Below are 20,779 nucleotides of genomic sequence, written 5' to 3' on the forward strand. Positions count from 1 at the left end.
TATTTTTTAAATTATTTTAGTCGACGTTTTTCTAGAGGTGTTATGCGTTAATGTCTGCCTAAGAGAGACGTTCTATATATAAAATATGTTTACTCAAAAACATCAGAAGTTTAACGACGCGATGTTTGATAAACTTGTGCAAAGTACGACCACTTCATGGCGCTACAACGTAACATGACGCTAACAGGTAATTTTTAATCAGACCTCCTGGCCGGAAGTTGTGTGTAGCGTCTCCACAATAAAACCTTTATTTTGAAGGAGGAAGCGGATGTTTGTCTTCCCCCTCCTTGCTGGCTTGACCCGCTTGTACCTCCGGAGTTTCGCAAACACACAATATTGACTCGCCGTTATCTGCGGGGGGGATCTGGCTTCGGTGAGTGGGCTTGGACAGCAGTTTTGGTCAAATTAGTGGATCACGTGTAAACTTAAAAAAAAAACACATCTTATTGGTAGAGTTTGCGCCTGCGCTCTGAACCTGCGTTTTTCCCCAGCTTCAACTATGTTGCTTTGGTTGGAATTCAGCAGCTACTGCAAAGAGAGCCCAGGCGCAGGCAAAGTGTGCCGTCAGAGCGACTCACGCCGTCAACACAAACCGACAATCTGAGCTTAAAATCGGATAACCTGTAATAATTTTTCTGTGTTCGTCGTTTGATGCTGAACACGCTTTGTCCCATGGGTTTTTGGATGATCCCCCACAGCCAGGTCCACGTCTTGAGATGATCTATTTTTGTGATGGCGAAGGGTCTTTTTCCACGGGCCTGGGTGAAGAAGTCTTTCTACTTTCAGGTAAGATTGCTACCCAGGATCTGTTGTGTGAAGCGGATTGCAGTTTTAAAAAAATGAGGTGATGCTGTGGGATTGTTTGAGCTCGCCGTGGTGCCACATCACACTGACAGCTGGCAGTAAACGGGTACCTCCTCTTGCTGCTCGGTGTGGACATCAAAATACCTGATGAATGCAAAATGCAAAATACCTGATGAATGCGGGCCTGCTCTAGAAACAATAGGATCGTTTCCCTGGCACTGCTTTGTTTTTGACTGTAAAGATGCCAGGGCTTCCACTCAGTCTTTTCCTTGCCTTCAGCAGTGCCAGGGCAGCAGTAATTCCTTTGGGCTGGGTAATAAGGGTTGAACCTTCTGATTTGAGGAGCATCTGCCAGCAACTTCTCTCAATACAGTAAGGAGCTTATGCAAGAGGGCTGCATTTGCTCTTAAAAAGGGTAGAATGCTGTTGCATTACAACATGCACAGCCGTCAGTTTAATGCAGTCTACTGAAAGCTGAAACATGTTGAGCTCAAAGTGTGTGAAACATGTTGGCAAGTTCAGCTCATTTCATCTGGCTATAACCAGTAACCAATTACAGTAAACAAGTGTCTCCTGTAGGCCCGTGGTTTAATTCAGTGAGATCAGTTGCTACCAAGCAACATGTCATCCTGTACCTGGCGTTGTTTTTTTGAGGCCTGAGAGGACATCGATCCTAGAAGAAAAAAAGGATTTTGCATGTGTTTTCACTGTATATTGTGCATGCAGTGTGCACATTTTGCACAACAATTAGGCAAATGTGTTCTATTTGTGGTCTACTCAAATCAGTTTCTCCCCATGTCCATGTATCTCAAACAAAAGGTCAGTGAAAAATGCAAACGGGCTCACAAATATTAAGAAAAAGCCTCTCTAAGAACTTCTAGGAAACCTGTATGCTCATAAAGCCACCACGGCAAAATGTGTTCCTTATTGTCTTCCAGGTAGCAAGCTTACAGGGCAAGTTTCAGCAAAGCCATCACAGTTTACTGCAGAGCCGACATATATATGTCTCCTGGACCGAACTGTGCTGTCAGAAATCAAATAGCTCAGATGTCAAAGCCTGCTACATTTAAAAACCAGTTTAGTAAGACTTCACTGAGCACGTAAAGACACGTTTTCAATCAGGGAGTATTAGCCACCTTCAGTGCGTCACGCGGGATTAGAGGCAAAAACTGACAAGGAGAGCCAGCTCCGTCCTGAGACGCTCTGTGGATTTCAGGTGGAATGAAATGACAGTGGCCATCACCGCAAACCCCTCTACATGATATGGGCCTTTTGTCTGGGTAACTGAGACCATCTGTTGACAGACAGTGACACTAAAGCTTGCACTATGGATTTTGTGCTTTGTCACTTAGCTCAGTCGTGCATAGGTCATTCAGCTCTCAGCACTTAGTCATTTTATTTGACTTATCTTGTTTTGTTTATTTTATTGATTTATACCTTGAGGCTGCTATACAACTGCAAAACATGTGGAGTCTCTGTCCCTGTCTTTGTGATTAGTAATATAGTAATAAACATCTTTTTGACTCATTTTAACCCTCATACGTGGCATCAGTTAGGTTTATGCATTGTTTTCCTAGTTAAGACATTTAGTACATATCAGGTGTCATTGCAAAGGATACACTGTAAGGGACCAAAGGGTTTGATGAAGGATTAAGCTCTGTCCTGCTCAGCTTTCACACACCCCACAGACAGTTCACAGGCACGCATGACTCAAAGTCACTTGCTTGTCATGACCATGGAGGGCTGGGCTGTATCCAACCTTTAATTTCCATGTGTGCACTTAGGAAATGTTAATTCCCTTTGCAGAGAGCCTCTACACATGCCAAGGCATTCAGATGTGATAGCAATGTTCACTCTTTATCCTTATCTCTATCTCTTTCGTGGAGGCCAACTGTCTATTTAGTCATCTCTTCAGGGCACACGGTGTTTAAAAGCAAAGCGGTCGTGCAGAGGAGACATCTGTCCTGCTCTGTTAAAAAGCAGCTGCTAAAGCTCAAATAAACTCCTGCTGTTGTCAGTAACAGATTGATGAAATGCACCAATTAGAGAGACAGGTAATTTGTTATTTTCCCGTACCCTAACCTCCTTGCAAAAGTATTTCGCGAGATGCCTCAAATCTCAAAAGAATACAAATTAAGAGTAATTTGACCCTCTTTCTGTGTGTCAGTGCGGATCAGACGCTTTAATGTCTCCCACAGAGTGTATAAACCCATAACAGAGAGTTCTTCTGCTCTGTTTACATACTACAGTAATCATAGCACATGAAAGATAAAAAGGCTTTTGACTTGGTGCCTGCCACACTGCCAGGGTATTTTGCTGGGATTTGGAAACAGTGCTAAAGCTGAATGAGAGGCACGCCAAGCTGCCAAAACACACACGGCATAACCAGTTCCTGCCATGCAATCAAAGAGAGAAGCAAAATTACTTTATCCTCCCAAGTGCAGTTACAGTCCTCGGAGGGAAAACTAACTGCAGTTTTGTTTGGGTAAAAGTCGAGGAGTGTGTCCGACGGAGGCAGTCTGACCTAAATTCTTTTCACTGCTCCACTCTGCCCTCCAACAGTCCTCTTTGCTTTATCTTTTTGCTTGCTTTTATTTAATTATTCTCTTAGTCTGTGTGCTGCCGAGAGGATCATTTCATTAACCGACTTCAGCGCAACAGTTTTCACAATTCTTCTTCGAGACTCTTTGATAAGGCCGCAGACTTTTCTGCCATAGAAGAGATGGTGAAATGTGTAGCTGTGTTGTGTGGATTGCCATGATAGTTGGCTTAGCAACCTTTGGCCACAGTGACCAAAGAACAAATTAATGAATTATTGACACAAAAACTTCATGTTACCCCTCCCAGGGACTTTTGCGATCCTCTGACTTCAGCACCACAAAATCAGTATTTAGTATGTTGGAGTATGTTGGCATACTAAACTAGGATTTCAAACAAGGTAAAAGTTATAGCTGCAAATCATTGCCATGTTATCGTTTTTATTGTTGCCTGCTAAAGTTACACTTTAACTCAAAGCACCACTCTTTATAAGTGTAGCCTCGCAGAGATGCAAATATAACACTGCTATAGGTTGGTAATGAAGCAAATAGTTACTTTCTGTATGTACAGCTGGACTGTATGACTAACTTGGCATTTAACTTGATCTTTCTTCCTGTTTTCAACAACTGCAGCTGTTTTGTTTCTGATTTGGTTAATTTCAGTTCAGTTTTTTATTCCATTAGAGGTGAAAATCACCAGATACCACATGATACAATATCATCACCATGCTTCACACGATACAATATTATTATTATATTTATCTAGTTTTGCAAACTGTGCCCTCAAAGTTGAACTTTGTCAGTGTCTGTTTTATCACAATAAGATTGGCAAGAATACCAATACTCACTAAAACCAGCCATAATTATTGTGAGATAGTCTATGATTGAAAGGGACCAAGTTGGCAATGAAGTGCAATCTATTACTAATAATACATCAATTAACTGTGATAAATCCTTTAAAATCACGTATCTGTTGAAGTCTGCATAGACTCAAATTCATTTTTAAAAGAAATTCACATTACATTTGCATTCAGCAGCCTTCCTGTTCTATAGAAATATAACCGACCCACAAGCAGCCAGCTGACTCAAGTCCTCTCGAATTGTGTTTACTGACAAAGACTCATTCAGACTGATGGCAGCATGTTGCCAATCTGTCTGCATTTATAAATCAGACAGCAATATTTTGCAGTCAGTCCAGGTCAGGCTGCAGCTGTTTGCAGAAAAGTTGCTTCCTATCTGGCAATCTGTGCAATCGCTCTGCGATTAAAAGTGGTTGTGAATGTGCAACACCCACGAGCTCTGAGCAACCATATCATCACCACAAGTTCCAATCGGTCACAGAATGTGAAAAATTTTTTTTTATGGATCTAAGGAAGTTGTTATATTTTTAGTCCTTGACCGAGCCATTAGCTAGCTCTGAATTAGGAGGTAGCTCTCTGTAGCTAAGTGTGTCCAATGTTGTACTTTCACTTGAGCTGATTTAATGTAAGTTTGTTTAGCTAATGTCAGGATGGTCGTGCATGAGATTATCCTTTTTCTTTGGAGTACTCCCTGAGTATTTTAATTTATTTAGTAAAATATTGATATCTGGTGTCCATGGTATAATACTGGCATGGACAATACTACTGTTTTTTTGTAGTGTAGTTTTCTTCAGAAGTTTCACTCTGCCTGATTTTTATCACGATGGCAAATAACTGCATTAACTTTCACCGTGTCACAGAAATAACAGGACGTCTGTTCAAAGGGGCATTGTAAGACATGTGATGTGTGCATCCTGTGACTCAAGCAGTAAGCTGTTACCAGCCACAACTAAAATGGTATGTCGCGCTGAAAGAATGGGACTCCCAACTCTAAAAAACATTCTCTGGCTTAATGAGCTATTGTTGCACCTAGCAATAAACCACACAACCAGTACCTTGTTACTGGACAAGGTACTGGTTGGTACTGGTCAGAGTCCCCAACTCTCACTATAATAACCTTTTATGTGATCAAAGCTGTGTGATTAGATCAAATCCATGGTTGTCTAACACGTTAATCCAGGTAATCCCAATACAAAGAAATGCAGGTTCATAACAAAATGAACTGCCGGGACCTTGGTACTGTAGAGTTTCCAGATCTGGATCCATCAGCGCAGTTTTGTTTCAACTCTCCACTCACAGGCTCGGATCTCCTTTGTGCGGGTGAACTACCTGTTCCTGACATGGCTGACTGTGCTGGTGGGGAGCTGGGTGTTCTATGTGCAATACTCCGCCTACACAGAGCTGTGCAGAGGACACGAGTGCAAGAATGCCATTGTGAGTGACTGCAGTAGTTTAGAAGAGACCGTGGTTTGAAAATTGCAAGAACTTGTCTCAGAAATCTTTGTGGCTATTAAGAAAATGTCACCCGTGTTAGAATAATAATTGTGCTCCTCTTTTTTGTTAAAGTGTGATAAATACAGGAGGGGGATCATCGATGGGTCTGCTTGCAGTAGTCTGTGCGACAAGGAAACACTGTACATGGGCAGGTGTCTGTCAACACTGCCAAACAACCAGGTAGGCGACCACTGTACTTTCCATTTAGATTACTGTGTGTAAAATCTCACTGGTAGATGTCAATACATGACTTCTGTTTTCTTACACACCCAGTTGAAATGAACAAACCTAGCTGGTTGCTGTAGGACAAACAGGTTTTAGTCAGCCAAGACAAACAAATACATCAAATTTAGACTCTACTCCATAACTGCTGCCATGGGCCGACATGTTTCTTCCACTGTTTCTGTATATAAACATTTTTCTAAACACTGTTAGAAAACCAACACATAATAATGAATTATTAATAAAAAAGTAATTAAAAATGTGCAGTATTTTTATGTTTTTACCCTCAATGTCACCTCAAAAACTCAGGACGTTCATTTGTAATGAGTGTAGGCTGTCGGCCCCCTGTTTACCACAGCAAGCAGTCAATAGGCTAGCGGCCCACCTGTATTTACTTTGGAGGAGGCTATAAAACGTTGTGACAAGAGTCCAATACAGTCGATGCAGTGGAGTTCACTTTTGACCGATGACAGTGATACTGAGTCAACTTGTTGAAGTAAGCACAGATTTTATTGCCACTGTTAGCCTCTGTCAGCTTCTATTAGCCTCTGTTAGCTCACCTAGTAACTATTTTTCTTGCAGGGTATTTTTTACATTTTTTTCTGTTGTGGAACATTTCTCTACAGCCATTTTTTATACATAGAAACATTTAAAGAATTTGCAATTGTAGCTATTTTTTAGATTTATTAGCTCTGTAGAATCTTCTTGATGCATGCTCAATCATCCAGGTATGTAGATCTCCAAAAGTTGATTCTGTTCATCTGGATGTAGCGTTTTCAGTGAGAGAAACGTTTCATCACTCATCCAAGTGACTTCTTCAGTCTCAGCTGACTGCAGGTTTCCCCAATCTTATAAACAGTGCATTTGCATAATGACTGAAACTAGTACCACTGAAGGAACAATGGGCTGGGAGGTCAGTTCCTTCATCATAATTATGCAAATTTTCATGACCATTGATCAACAACCACTGATCAAAGCCCACTGATCAATGGCCATGAGTACCATTCACAGAGAGTTGGGGAATGGCTGAAATCACAGCACTATAATATGGCGAAGGATCTAACCTTACCCTTATGTGAAAAGGGAAAGACCATCTCTGAATCAAGGAGGGGGCCTAAGGGTACATCTTTCGCCATCTTACAATGATAAGATTGGGGAAACCTGCAGTCAGCTGAGACTGAAGAAGTCACTTGGATGAGTGACGAAACGTTTCTCCCACTGAAAACGCTACATCCAGATGAACAGAATCAACTTTTGAGACCTCTGTAGAATATTAAAGAATTTCTTTTTTCTGAGAGTTACATGAAAAGTTTATTCTTATATGAGTTCTCATTAGCAAAGGATAAAGATGAGTGATCGGTCAATTATCCCATTCTGCTTTTCATTAGGTATACACAGGAAGCTGGGGAGACCACGATGGGATCATCCACTGTAAGCTGGGGGAGGTTGTGCACTATGAGCTGGGTGAGGAACCAGAGCCACGGAGGGAAACCCCAGTGTTTGACAAGCCTACGAGAGGCACCTCAGTGGAGAAGTTTAAAGAGATGGTCTTTAATCACCTCAAGGTAAAAGAGGTCAAGTCATAAAAGTTGTGATGAAACTAAATCTGTGATTTAGCCCGAAACAGCTTCTCTCATTCTCTATCCACCAGTCCAAGCTTGGAGAACACGCGAACCTTGCTAGCCTCGTCAGCCAAATCCTCTCTGTCGCCGATGGCAACAGGGATGGACGGGTGTCACTGCCAGAAGCCCGCTCTACATGGGCCCTCCTGCAAATGGATGAGGTATCATAAGTTCATAATAATATAATTAACAGTGGAGAACAGTTTTCTGAGGCTTGATGTTAAGGCAGTTTCGTGCTCTGTTCTCTGAGGTGCTGCTGGGTCTGCTGCTCCAGGACAGAGGACACACTCCTCGTCTCATCGGCTACTGCGGGGATCTCTACATGACGGAGCGTGTTCCCTATGGACCCCTGTACGGTTTATCTCTGCCTTGGCCTCTTGTTTCTTGGGTTCCTAGTGGTTTGCAGCGCTCCATGGACCAGTGGTTCACCCCCTCCTGGCCTCGCAAAGCTAAGATCTCCATGGGCCTGCTGGAGCTCGTGGAGGACATCTTTCACGGCACCTACGGGAGCTTTCTGATCTGCGACCTCACTGCGGCACACTTTGGTTACACTGACCGCCATGAGCTCCGTCTGACTAACACCCAAGCAGTGGTTTCTGAGGAGGAGTTCAGGCGCACCATGCAAGCACTGAAGTGCGAAACAGATGCCGACTGCATTTACGGGGCAGACTGCCACACATCCTGCGATTTGTCAGAGAGGCGATGCAGGGAGGAGCCATTCAGGCCAAACTTGGCGAAGGCTTGCGAAGCGCTGAAGGACTACCTCCTGCGGGGGGCACCATCAGAGATGAGAGAGGAGCTCGAGAGGCAGCTGTATGCCTGCATGGCTCTCAAAGGTAATGCTGGACAGATGAACATGGAGCACTCACTTATCCTCAACAACCTGAAAGCCCTGCTGTGGAAACAGATCTCACACACCAAGGACTCGTGACAAGGAGGGGAAGTCACTCTGAAGGAGGAAATGGGTATAAAATAGGCTGTGATGTAAGAGTAGCAAACTTACTAAAGTCATTTTTAACTAACACTTAGGAACGGTCACACATATGGATGAAGCTGGAGGCCGGAAAAACTTATTTTAAATGATTAAATGACTGCATGTTACCGTCAGTCACGCTCATAGAAACACACATTGTGTATTGTATTGTTCACTACAGTGGAATGTCATGATAGCACTGCTGGAAAAGAAAATACTTGTAGTTTTTACTGAAAGTCTCAAAAGCCGAGAGACTGAATTGCTGTTTTTGCCACAAAACATCATGCTGATGAGTGCACACTACGCTGGTAAAATGATGATTGTAAAATCAATGAACATCAATACCACAATTTCATATTAAAACCTAGAACTTGAGAGAGTTTAGGATAAGGGTGGACTTTTAACAAAGGACTTAAACCGACCTAAAAACCCAAACTGTGCTGTAGTGTCTAAACAAGAGTTTTCACATATTACTACTCATTCGGTGGACGATCAGCACTTCTAGAAACATAACTAAATCTACACAGAAGCAAAAATAAATCATAGTTCTTATGTGTGTTATCATGAAAGAATGTGTCACCAAGTGCAACAGTGCATGCGTTTCATACAATTGTCAAAAAGTCGGGACTATACACCGGATGTCCTTCCTGACGCAATCCTACAGGGATCTGTGTCGATCTTTCACTCGTTAGCCAAATGTGCAAAGCATTATATACTGTGGAGCTACTAATTGCAGTAGAGGAGACCAGCGCAGATGCTGTAATTTTATATACCAGATGTTTTAAATGGGTGACAGGTCTTGAATCCGTGCAGGTTAGTTCTATGTAGCCAGCTGTTTAAATGCACATAGAATGGAGTTTGGCGTCATCTGAGATAAGCAAGGCCTTTGTAGGGAAAACCTGGGAATAATGTTCAGCATTAATGGTGCCTTCACAGATGTGCAGGTTACCCATGCCATTTGGATTTATACCCACATACTATCATGCTGATTTTACTTTTTTAATAGTATACTGATAATAAGTAGTACTGTACGATTCAGTACTACCTCAGCAAGCTGTTGAACAGAGATTTCTCTAGATTCCCTCCAACCTTTATTGTTTGTCTTAAAGAAGCTACTTTTGGATTTTCCCTTATTCACCGGGGCTCACCACAGTGGGGCAGCACAATTGATTCAACAGGTTGTTTTTTTTTTAAATGCAGGTTGTTGATTTTGGTCCTCCAAACACAATCTAAAGGTTTAGCGATACATTCCAAGTCTTGTCTTAGTGCTGGATTTTTAAAAAATGTCACTCATCTGCATGATAGACTGAGACAGTATCCTGTATGGCCGATGTGAAGGTATCCACAGAAGTCTGGCTGTCTTATCAATGTGCATCTCCCACTTGTGAAGTCACTGCTGCATCACTGACCCACCCAAAAAACTAATGTATTTAATTTGTGAATGTTTGCCGTTTGTATTTTCCATTGAAAAGAGCATTTGTGGTAACGTACGGCATTATTTATGGATTTTCACATCACAGTGCCATAGAGTTCATGCTGGTCCTTTTTATGAATGTTTACAGTTTGTGCAAAATATAAAATCTTGTGCTCACGTGTCATGCTGTGCAAAAGGTTTTCCATGACTTGTCACATGTTACTGAAATGAACTTACTACAGCTGGATGTGTTAAGCCACTACAACGCAGATCAGACTGCTGCTGAGTTTGGAAACTTTAAAAAAAAAAGTTTACTTAGAAATGAAGAAAAACAAAACAAAACAGCATGATTTTGCACAATTAAAATGCATACCACTGCACTGTTTCCTTTTGAGTATGTCAGTCCTGTCAGTTAACAGACACCATTGTGGTTCAAACATGATAACAGATGAGTAATTACGAGTCTAACTTGAGGGAAAGGAGCGACTCATAATACTCGTGACACAGGACAGAGACAGCGTGAGTTTCAAATAAATTTATTTGTCTGCAATGTGAGCTGCATTTTCTCTGCAGAGGCCCTAACCGTCCCCTTCTTCTTGCTCTTGCGCTCGTAAGAAGCTGGCCTTTTTCTGGGCGACGCGGTCCTTCCTCTGTGCCAGAGATAACTTGGCGCGATTCCACCTGCCCGGAAAGAGACGACGACAAAAAACAACTCCATTAACATTCACCACACGAGAGAAAAAGTAACTACTTTGGCCTCGATTTGGCATGAAATAAGAGCAGTTATTGTTCCACGATGGTGACTGTCAACTCACCTCTTCTTCTTGACGTCTTTTTTGGGTTTCTTTTGGTGTACGGGGTTCGCTCTGATGGCGGCGTGTGCTTTTTTGTACATTTCTTCGACCTGAAAACAAAACAGGAATTTAATTAATGACAAAGCTGTTCATTGTGTACCTAATAGATTGTCGTTTCTCTTGAAAAATAACAGGAAACATCAGACGACATTATCACTGGAAAGAGGGGAGGGGCTATTGAATTGATATACTAATTCAATACAGTCTACATGTAGAGAAGCCCATACTGGATCTTTGTGAGATCATCACTGCTATGAGTTCAAGTTTCCTGTTTGCATTTGATGCATTCAAATTAGATATTTGACATGCAAGCAATATTTAAATTATGTTGATGTAAACATCACCAAATGATCAAATCGCAGAGGAAATGTTCATCTACATGATACATAACAGGTCAGACTTTTCTTTATTTTTATATAGTGCCAAAAATAATTGCGGTCAAGCTTTTTCTGCATCACTGAGTTGAACACCACTTCGAGTACTGGAAACAGGAAACCAAATCTTAAATGCATCTGAGAGTGTCGCCTCAACATTACATGATTTAAGCAGACACGAAACTAGCTAACAGAATCTGTTCAGGCCGTGTTCGTAAAAATCACGCAGCAAGTGTTATGTTACCATGTCTGGAGTGACTCCGTTCTTGATGAAGCGCGAGAACTGTTTCTTGTAGGCGTCCTCGTCCTCCTCCATCAGGTAGGACATGTAGTCGGCCACGTTCATGCCCATGATGTGTTTCCGATGCACCTCTGCGTTGAACTCTTTACTCTCTGTGTCGTAGCCGGGGAAACGTTTCAGACTAAAAAACAGAAAGTGTGAAGAAACTGAGTTGGGCTATTAAAAGACGCCTCTGAAGAATCAAGTTTAAAAAAAACTAAACAAAAACCAGACAAAACAAAAACACAAGGTTCAAGGTAGTTCTGTTCTTTGTTGTGGAACAACGTGTTACAGCTGCTTTTTGTAATCAACCTCTGTGAAGTTGAACTGTCGCCATCAGGGGGCAGCGTTTTACCAGTGAGTGCTGAGATGGTTGCTGCTGCTCCAAGTTTGCCTTCTCACAGGCAGCGACCGCAAGGCCTGATGTAGACTTTTGCCAGTGATCTTTTAGCCATTTCCCACTATTACCTACTGGGCTTGACTCAGTTCTGCTCTTTTCCCATTACAAAACCACCTCAAGTTTGATTTTGACGTTGCCTAGTAACCAGAAATCCCTTTTCTCCCTACATGGGAACTTTCCATGCCATGCATCTCCCCCGACGTGTAGTTACATTTCTCAGGTGGTGCATGTCGTGTTACGCCCCAATTAAGGTTATAAATGGTCACTGGCTATGGTGCAAGTTACAAAGTAGATGTGACGCAGAAGTATAAATCGTGTGTATTGTGTGTTGGGTCGTCAGAGCAGAACGTCCAAAAGTCTGTGACCTCATTTGTATGCGACACAACAACAACAGAGGATGTTGTGGTGATGGTACGTACACCTGATGCTCGGTATATCATATGGCATTTTGTCAGTCTTAGGGACTACAGTGGGGGGGTTTTGTGCAGCCATTTTCCTCATTGCCGGGTTTCAACAATAGTGGCTTTGATTTTCGTGAGGGAGTAACTCTCATGACTCATGGTGTGACACTACTGACTAGCCAATCAGTGGCATGCAATCTGTTTGCGTCACATTTTCGGATCGCCTCAGATCACTTGAAACCACGCCCAAGCAGGTACTAAAAAGTACCCAGAACCTGGAACTACCACCTAATGGCAAATCCTAAAAACGGTCCCATCCTGCTTCTCTCAGCCCCGTCTTGAAAAGGACAGTAAACATCAGCTAATGCAAATGAAGGACCAACTACATTTTGCTCAGCGTGCTTTTTATCATCATCGAGAAGCAGAGATGCACCAGCAAACTAAACGGACAAACTTTAGCTGGACGGAGACCAGCGAATAACCACGTAAACTCTAACTGGAAATATGCGATTGTAAAAATGTCTCAAAGAAAAACATGCACACATTTCTGTTCCTGCGCATGTTTACTGCAGGAGTAAGCTGCAAAAAAAGTCCACCCGAGTGCGACTCTGACATCATACTGACCTGTGAGGAATGGCAAGTCCACCGTCCACCGCCCCCTTTAATGCTCCAAACACCTTGTTCCCTGTAGTGGTTCTGGCCAGACCTGCGTCCAGATAACACGTGAAGGCGCCTGGTTGTCCATCCACGCTCTCTACATTGAACTCATCTCCCGTCACCTCCACCTGGCCCTCGTACACCTGGTCCATGCCGAACTTTTGCAGTAGCTAGGGAGGAGGATGAAGGCGTATGAGAGGATGTGCAAAAACATAAATCTGCTCCAATGTATGGCAACATATGTGTGTGTGTTTGTGCGCACGCTTACCCTGCGAGCCAGCAGCAGCCCCGTGCAGTAAGCAGCAGCATAGTTTGTAAGGCCCACTGTGATACCATACTTGGCCAGCTCATGAGAGTAAGCAGCACAAACGATATGGTCTCCCTCAATCTTCGCGTAGGCAATCTGGACAACGCAGAGATAGCAAGATGAGACAGCTGCTTAAAAACACGTGACCTCCCAAGTTGAGTCTTTCTGGCACTGACCTGGCAGCAGATGTCCCTGTTGGAGAACCTGACAATCATCCGGTACTTGGGGGTGTTGTACTTGTTCTTGTCCTGCACAACCAAGCGTTTGCGGGCAAAATAGTCGGTTTTCCCCTCTGTCAAATAATAAGTAACAGCATGTGGTTTAATGGCGTATGCTCCATAGAAAGGGGATCAGAGCCTATGTGCAATTCATGTTGACTTTTACCTCTCCTCCTCCTGAATTTGACTTCGTAGCGCTTGAAGTAGGCCTTGTTCTTCACCACTTTGACGAAACCCTGAGAAGAGACGAAGAAGCAACATGTCAGCAGAAGCAGAAAATACCATAAGTATCAAGCCTCCAGTTGTCCCTATGGGCACAAAAGCTGTTTAACCGCTCGGAGTAAGTCTCCACGAGGAGGTCAGCTGAGGTCTCAGCAGCCATGAATCGCCACGCTGGAGCCGAGCGGCTCACCCGGCCGGAACAGCCCGACAAGCCGCAAATATCCAGCTCCATCTGTCCCTCAAAACGCTTTAGACACTCATCTAACTACAAACACACCTCCACAAACTCAAACCGTCTCCACCCGGTGTATATGAGCTTTATCCACTCACCATTTTGGGGTATTTTTTCTTCTTCTTTCCCCTCCTGCACTAACTAGCGGACTCCGGGACACGGAAGTCTGATGTCGCTATCTTTGGGGGGTTTTTCCACGGAGTGTCGCGGGTTGGCAGCGCCCCCTGCTGCACCGGAGACAAACAGCACAGGCCAACAGAGGGCAGCAGCTACACGGAGAGCACAGGTCTGTGGAGGGCCACAAATACATCAAATAGATCATTAAATAACTGTTGTGTCATTAATGAATTAAAATGGCAAATATATTATTTTTTATTAAATGTTTTAATTATATAAATTAATATTCAATTAATCATTTTTGTAATTAATAATCCACTTAGAATAAGGAGGGTGAGTACCTTGGTCATTCCAGAGGGATCAGAGGGAGTAGAAGTGCTTTTCCCCCCACATTAAAACGAGTCAGTTAAGTTGAGTCAGGCATCTGACCAGGATGCCTCCTGCATGCCTCTAAGTGAGGCAGTCCGGACATGTCCTGCTGTGGGCAGACTTAGGACTTGTCTGGCTTGGGAAGGTCTCAGCATCCTCCCTGGATGAGCTGGAAGGAGGTGGCTGGGGTGAGAGAAGTCTAGCCTTCTCTGTTGAGGTGCTGTCCCCACAAACTGATCCCAGATAGGTGATAGAAAATGGATGGATAATAATAATAACTTCATTTTGATTGCATTTTTAAAAAGCATAGTTAAAGTGCTTCCCAATTTGAATAAAAGCAGCACATTTAAGTTAAATATACCTGAGAAAAATCTTTCATTAGATCTATAAGAGATTATTACATTTTAAACCAACGCCGTAGAAAGCAGGATGACATTTGCATTGTGTCAGGATTTTAAATTTACACAGAGAAAAGAAGAAAATAGGAAAAGCTTTGAGGTGACATGCGCAGGGCCACAGCAGCCCTGCGCATGTGCTGTCCACAGACACTCTGTGACGCCAAGCATCTGATGTGATAGCACATTTTTGGTGACACATCCTCCACGATGGTGAAATCAAGACACGCAATACAATGTTGATGCATCGAGCTGGAAACGAGTCTGCCGGGAGGGCGGACTCTCAGTCCCCAGAGAGGTCACAATGTCTAAAAGATGAATCAGAATCTAAGGTAGATGAGCTGGCAGCCCAGTGTGCACATGCAGTTTGTGTGGCCTCATTTAACCTCTCTGACATTAGTGTTCAGGCCTCACAGTCTGCTTTTTAGGCTCCTCTGACTTCAGTTTTCACTGCTGTGGGCGTTGAGTCCTTCACTTGTAGTATATTGTAAGAGAAATCTTTCACTTTTCCTTGGCTGTCGTGGAGCTATTGTCTGGAAATAAGCACTTCTGTACCTGGAAGGTCTGTGGGCTGTTACTGGAACTTGTAAATTTTCCTTGTAAAAATTACAGAAGTAAAGAGATGCCAGAATAATGTTGCTTCTCTGCTTTTTTCTTTTCTTGTATTATCACCGCTCCAGATGCTGGTTTGACCCTCACTGCCCTAACTTTACATTTCCTTTCCCAAAACAAGCACAATACATTCAAAAGCTCCTCCTGACTATATGGACCCACTAGTGGGATTTTCTTCACCTCAACAGCTGTTTCCAGGGTCAGCATTGAACTCTCAGACTCAGTGAAGGCAAACATGGCTGATAAATGCTCAAAGAGCTCAGAAAAATGGATATTTGAACATTTTTATCTATCACAACGAGGGCAAAGTTCCGTCCAGCGGAAAACTCTAAATGGAATTTGTGACCAAAATGGTTTTTCTCTTTTTTATTTGCGTATTTCCATCTTTGTTTCCGGTGAATAAAAAGCTCTTCCTTTCTTTATGAGAAGGAATGTGGCTAATGAAGTCAACTTAACATTATGTTGTAAAACAAATGTCAAATAAAAGTGATCAAGAGCTTAAAGAATGCTACAATGCTGAGAAAATCCCACTTGCTGTGAGGCAAGTTAGGTAATACCCTCAATATTTATAATAGTGTCATTATTGACGTGTAAATGCAAAACAGCAGCTATTATTTCATATTCACTCCAAGATCTCTATTTATAATTCAGTCACATTGTAAAAGTGAGGTGGAGTATCAGTGACGCCATATGATGAGTGAGCAGACAGTCATCAGCTGTTACTGAGGGGGACGTGAGCAGCCAGAGCAGCAAAAGCTTCCATCCCACCATGTGAAACCACCTATTTCCAAAGAGCAAAGCAGTGCCCCGCCTATGGTGTTACTCTGCTGTGATTAATCTGATGTCATCCCAGAGTTCATGGACGTGGAACGCATTCGGACACGGCAAGTAACGCAGATAAGAGTCAGAATATCAGGAGCAACGCAGAGAAAATCAGCACCTGACACCAGTCGCAAAACTCAGTGCGCATCAAAGCAAAGCGAAGCAGCCTCCCTTCTTTGCGTGTGTGGAAAGAAATTGATTTTAGGCTGGAGCAGGAAAGTTATCAACGTCAGCTGAGACCGTTTGATTAATCAGAGCATTTTTCCTACACGCTTTAAAATATTAACTTTATGGTTCCTTCTTCTTGTGGCCACAGTATGAGTATGTTTTAAATACTCAAATTATTTTACTTATTTATTTATTTGGTTTGTTGTGAGTTCATTTCCCATGAAGGTATGTTCAAAACGGTCTTTTTTGTTTGTTTTTTACATCAATTATTATTATTATTATTATTATTATTATTATTATTATTATTATTATTATTATTATTATTCATCCATTCTCTTCCTGTTATCCTTATCAGGGTCAGCAATTAACCTAACCCCACTAACTGCATGTCTTTGGACATGAGAAACCACACAGAAATCCCAGATGGTGCAGTCGAAATCATGACCTTCTTGCTGTGAGGCAACAATGCAAACTATGACTCCACTGTGCTTTTTATTATTATTATTATTATTTGACATTAAAGACCTCTTCAGAGGGTGTGCTGGGTGCAGAAGGCAGCATTGATGGGGAGACAGAGAAGGGTTTGCCTTTGCATCCAGGACCTTTGCTCTGAGATAGCAGAGCAAAGGATGCGCTTTTACGTCATTCGTCTACCTGATGGCTGCAGGTGTAGTAAAACTAGAAAAGCTTCTTCTTCGTCTTCTTGCTCCTCCCCCTGTCAAGGGTCGCCACAGCAGATCGTCTGTCTCCATCTCACCCTATCTCTAGCATTTTCCTCTGTCACACCAACCCTCTCCATGCCTCCTTTGTTACATCCATGTATCTTTTCTATGGTCTCCACCTGCCTGGCAGCTCCATATTCAACAGCTTTTGTCCAGTGCATCCAGTATCCCTCCTCTGCGCATTTTTTTTGCCTGATAAACTGTCAAACCCCAATGATTTTGAGTTTACTACAAAGCGCACACACATGCACATTTGAGAAGTTGCATTAAGTGAATTTTTGCTTTAAAATGGCTTAAACATGCCTTTTATATGAGCTCCAGGGTCATTAATTGGCTTCCAGGTATTATAGGAGCCCAACAAAATTTCTGCCACCCCATCCTCCAACAAGGGCAGGAAGACAATCCTGCTCTTGCACATCTATGAATTTCAGTTCATCGTTGATGCAATAGGAGTTGATCTCTTGTGTTTGGTTTATTGTTTCAGTATCTTGGCAGAGCACCTTGTAAATTTGTGCAGAAGACTCTGTAAACAAAGCTTTTTTTTTTTCAATCTCAAAGATACATCAGGGCTGGTGTGAGCAGCAAAGCAATCAGAGATAACTTTCACAGACTGCACAGTTTGTCAAAACGGGCGTATGCTCTAAGGCTTTCACACCTCTACAACTCACTGAGTCATGATGAACAATTAGATATTCACAAACACTCATGAAGACAAACAATCACATAGAAAAATGCCTTCATAGGGTCGCATGCTTCACCTTCTTGTGGCAGTGACTGATCAGACTTTTTCAGAGCACTTGTTTCTTGGTGTCGCGCTGCTCAGCTGACCTCTCTCTACAGTCGTCATGTTTATCCATCAAAATGTAGCAATTCTCAGTGTGCACAGATGCCCGTGGACTTGCAAAACGTTGCAGTTGTGATTCGATTTTTTAAGAGTTAAGTAAAGTGCAATGTGCTCGTAAGTGAATTTTGTCACCTGTGCCACAAGACGTGTTAAAAGGCCCCCACAAAGGCACCCACAAACTGACTGTTTGCTTGATCTTCCTTTATATTCAGCTTAGACATGCAAGAAACACATTTGGGCAGGGAAAAAAAGAACGAGCAAAGAAGTGTAGAGAAAATAATCCATTTTACATGCCAGCGCTGATTCAATGTGGGTAAAATCTTTATTTTATGTGGGTAGTTGTTAGTTATACGCGGCTTTTCTTTTATCAGCGCAGTATTAGACTGCAGTGTCTTCTGTGGTACCAAACACATAGTCAACAGACTGCTTTTGTGTCAAGGGGGGAGAAAAAAATCCTGTTAACTCTTTAGCTCTATGAACAGCTACTTTGAAAAGGGGAAGCAGTGATCTTCTGCTTTTCTGCTCGAGTGAAATAGATAATATCCCTCACTGTCACTCTTGGTGCAGATGTCTCAGTGTTAGATAAGAAAAGTCACAGTCACTCTTGTGGACAGCTTGCTCATGACCGTTCAAGCTCTGTTTCTGCAGAACTGATTTCGCAATTAAGAGAAGCACTTGTCCAGTCATGCCTCAGCAGTAGTAGTGGTCAGCAGTTACTAAAGGTTCACACATGGGCTGAGGGTGTGGTGGGAACAAAGGGTTACGTTTGCAGTGCGTTTATCCTCTCTCAGAAGATGCTCCATGAACTAGTTTTCTAAGTATGGAATGTTTAGGATTTCACTTTTATTTTTTGAGGGCTTCTGCACTGAAGTAATATCAACAGGAAACCATTCATTACATGTAAATCATGCTTTCATCCCCAAAAGCCAGGACATAGATTTAAAAGAAGACTTTTGTGGTTGCAGTGGACTAGAAATGACTTGCAGAAAGTCACACATCAACAAATGTGTTCGCAGGCACACCACAGATAAGAAGACTGCACTTTGTTGAAACACAGCACACTCTTTCCTGCTCGTTTTCTCACTGCTGATTGCATGTATTTTCATTTGCATACAGACACAGTTTAATGTCTCCCTTCCCGTCTAAAGCCCATGAAGAAGAACGGGTGGAGTGAAATCTGCAGCGTTCACACACATCATTAACCCTGTGACGTTCTTGCCCGTGCATTTTGAGATTTTTCTGGGTGAGACTGAGAGATTCTACAGTGCAAGGAAAGCTCTTTGCCCAGGATGGCATGCTGAAGCAAACAGGCAAATAATGCAAGGACGCACAAATGCTAAGCAAAGCCAAATCAGTTCTGCTGAAACTAAACTGAGCCTGCTAGCTTTAACACAAGGAAGAGCAGAGATGGTGCAGAGATGAAGTTTTTGTGTGAAAAACGCCACCTTTGGTCTCGTCTACCCGGCTGTGACCAGTGTTTTACAACCTGTGAAAAAAGAAGGAAAAAAACAGTCATACTGGTGTTTTCTCTGTGAAAATGCATCAGTGTGATAAACCATAAGTTCAAACAACTTAATACTTGCAGCATGCAAAGAAAACGCCTCCTAACATCACTTTTTGCAGTCTTTACCCTTGACTTAAAACACATGAGCTTCCTGTATAAATTCTGTATAAAATTACTTCTTTGGTTTGAATCCTGCCGTTTGGAAGCTGTGACCTGAAGTGAAGGGTCATTAAGACTCAACTGTGCCTGTTGAACTCTGACCTTTCGAATGGTTGCCTCACCTCCACAGATATGCAAACAGATACAATGACCAGGAAACACCCAGCAGCTTTCTTCACGTCCAGACACCAATGTCCTCACTGAGTTTCTCGGTATCTCGGGGTTGGGGTGAGGTGTGTGGAGGGGGAGAGAAATTTACAACCAGAAACAGTTAAAACAAGGGGAGCTGCTGAATCCAAAGTGATGAATGAGGGAGGTGATTTGTGGGGTGTTTACTGCACAACTCAGAGGATTTGCTGAGCAGTTTCTTTTCACTGTTTTTGCAGGCTTCCGAGGCTTTTGTGTCCTTGGGATTTGGCACCACTGCAGATCCCCGGGTGCCCTCTGTGATCCTCTAGTGTCATATCAGGATATTAACCCAATAAGTAAAACTTTGACAGAGACGTATCAGTTAGAGCAGCTCAAACGCCGCTCACAGCTGCAGACTTGATTGAGAGTGTGCAAGTAAAGGCAACACATTTCTTGATCGCCTGTGAAAAAGAAGAACTGTCTCGTGTTCAGCTGCATCCAGTAAATCATACATTGTTTTAGTACTCTGTCCCTATCTGGTAGCTGCAGGTGGACCCAGCTGAGAGCTTGATGAGGTGGGGTGGGGAGGTTAAATGGTGGTTAGAGCTATGGAGCCAAAGGAACCTGTGAGGGGATGAGATAGCGTGATGTGGTTTTCATTGAGATGCCACAAGAGTCCGGAGGTACAGAGGTGAACGCTCCTTGCTGAACACATGGGACTGAAGAGGGACATAAACCAAGGAAAGTCAGTTTAACCACAACAGGTTATTATGCCATGAATCCACTGCAGACTGGGGCAGTTAGTAAAATCAGCCTCATGTGGTTATGTTCTGCAAAAGGAGAGAGCACTGCTTGAAATGATTCTGTTTTCTGGTCCGACAACAAAACCAAAGAAAAGAGGACTGAATGACTTTTCTAAGAACAAACTTTTTTTTCCTCATTCAGTTTCATTTTGACTTAATGTGAGACTGCAGCTTTTTGATGAATCTCCAGGAAACAAACATGCAATCAATGGGAAAGTAAACAGTCTGGTATGCCCACAGTCCATCAAAAATAAAGGGGGGGGG

At 42.7% G+C, this 20,779-nt stretch overlaps 2 protein-coding genes across 3 annotated transcripts; one reads left to right on the plus strand and one right to left on the minus strand.

Annotated features, from left to right (window-relative positions):
• The first annotated feature begins 14 nt into the window (after window positions 1–14).
• dipk1aa (divergent protein kinase domain 1Aa) lies at window positions 15–10,108 on the plus strand. Of its 2 annotated transcripts, XM_005939348.3 has the most exons (7): window positions 15–373; window positions 492–786; window positions 5,501–5,635; window positions 5,768–5,875; window positions 7,306–7,482; window positions 7,569–7,700; window positions 7,790–10,108. In XM_005939348.3, the coding sequence occupies exons 2-7, from the start codon at window positions 733–735 to the stop codon at window positions 8,468–8,470; spliced, it is 1,287 nt and encodes a 428-aa protein (XP_005939410.1). In that variant the 5' UTR covers window positions 15–373; window positions 492–732; the 3' UTR covers window positions 8,471–10,108. The 2 variants fall into 2 exon arrangements, with proteins under 2 accessions (XP_005939410.1, XP_042083457.1); XM_042227523.1 differs by having other exon boundaries at window positions 15–786.
• A 338-nt stretch (window positions 10,109–10,446) lies between these two features.
• Window positions 10,447–14,089, minus strand: rpl5a (ribosomal protein L5a). Its single transcript, XM_005939351.2, has 8 exons — window positions 13,970–14,089; window positions 13,584–13,653; window positions 13,376–13,491; window positions 13,161–13,295; window positions 12,860–13,062; window positions 11,399–11,576; window positions 10,742–10,830; window positions 10,447–10,607 (listed from the first exon to the last, which is right to left on the minus strand). The coding sequence occupies exons 1-8, from the start codon at window positions 13,970–13,972 to the stop codon at window positions 10,505–10,507; spliced, it is 897 nt and encodes a 298-aa protein (XP_005939413.1). The 5' UTR covers window positions 13,973–14,089; the 3' UTR covers window positions 10,447–10,504.
• Between the last annotated feature and the right edge of the window lie 6,690 nt (window positions 14,090–20,779).

The sequence above is a fragment of the Haplochromis burtoni genome, unplaced genomic scaffold (genome assembly GCF_018398535.1).
Source record: "Haplochromis burtoni strain Fernald_Lab_line unplaced genomic scaffold, NCSU_Asbu1 Contig_266, whole genome shotgun sequence".
NCBI classification, from domain to species: domain Eukaryota; kingdom Metazoa; phylum Chordata; class Actinopteri; order Cichliformes; family Cichlidae; genus Haplochromis; species Haplochromis burtoni.

Excerpts from the sequence above, each read along its gene's own strand:
- dipk1aa (XM_042227523.1), top strand. The coding sequence starts at position 733 with ATGGCGAAGGGTCTTTTTCCACGGGCCTGGGTGAAGAAGTCTTTCTAC. Across the intron at positions 5,636-5,767 it reads ACGAGTGCAAGAATGCCATT|TGTGATAAATACAGGAGGGG; the intron begins GTGAGTGACTGC and ends TTTTTGTTAAAG. Across the intron at positions 7,701-7,789 it reads CCCTCCTGCAAATGGATGAG|GTGCTGCTGGGTCTGCTGCT; the intron begins GTATCATAAGTT and ends CTGTTCTCTGAG.
- rpl5a (XM_005939351.2), bottom strand. Across the intron at positions 13,296-13,375 it reads ACAGGGACATCTGCTGCCAG|ATTGCCTACGCGAAGATTGA; the intron begins GTCAGTGCCAGA and ends TGCGTTGTCCAG. Across the intron at positions 10,831-11,398 it reads ACGGAGTCACTCCAGACATG|GTCGAAGAAATGTACAAAAA; the intron begins GTAACATAACAC and ends TTTTGTTTTCAG.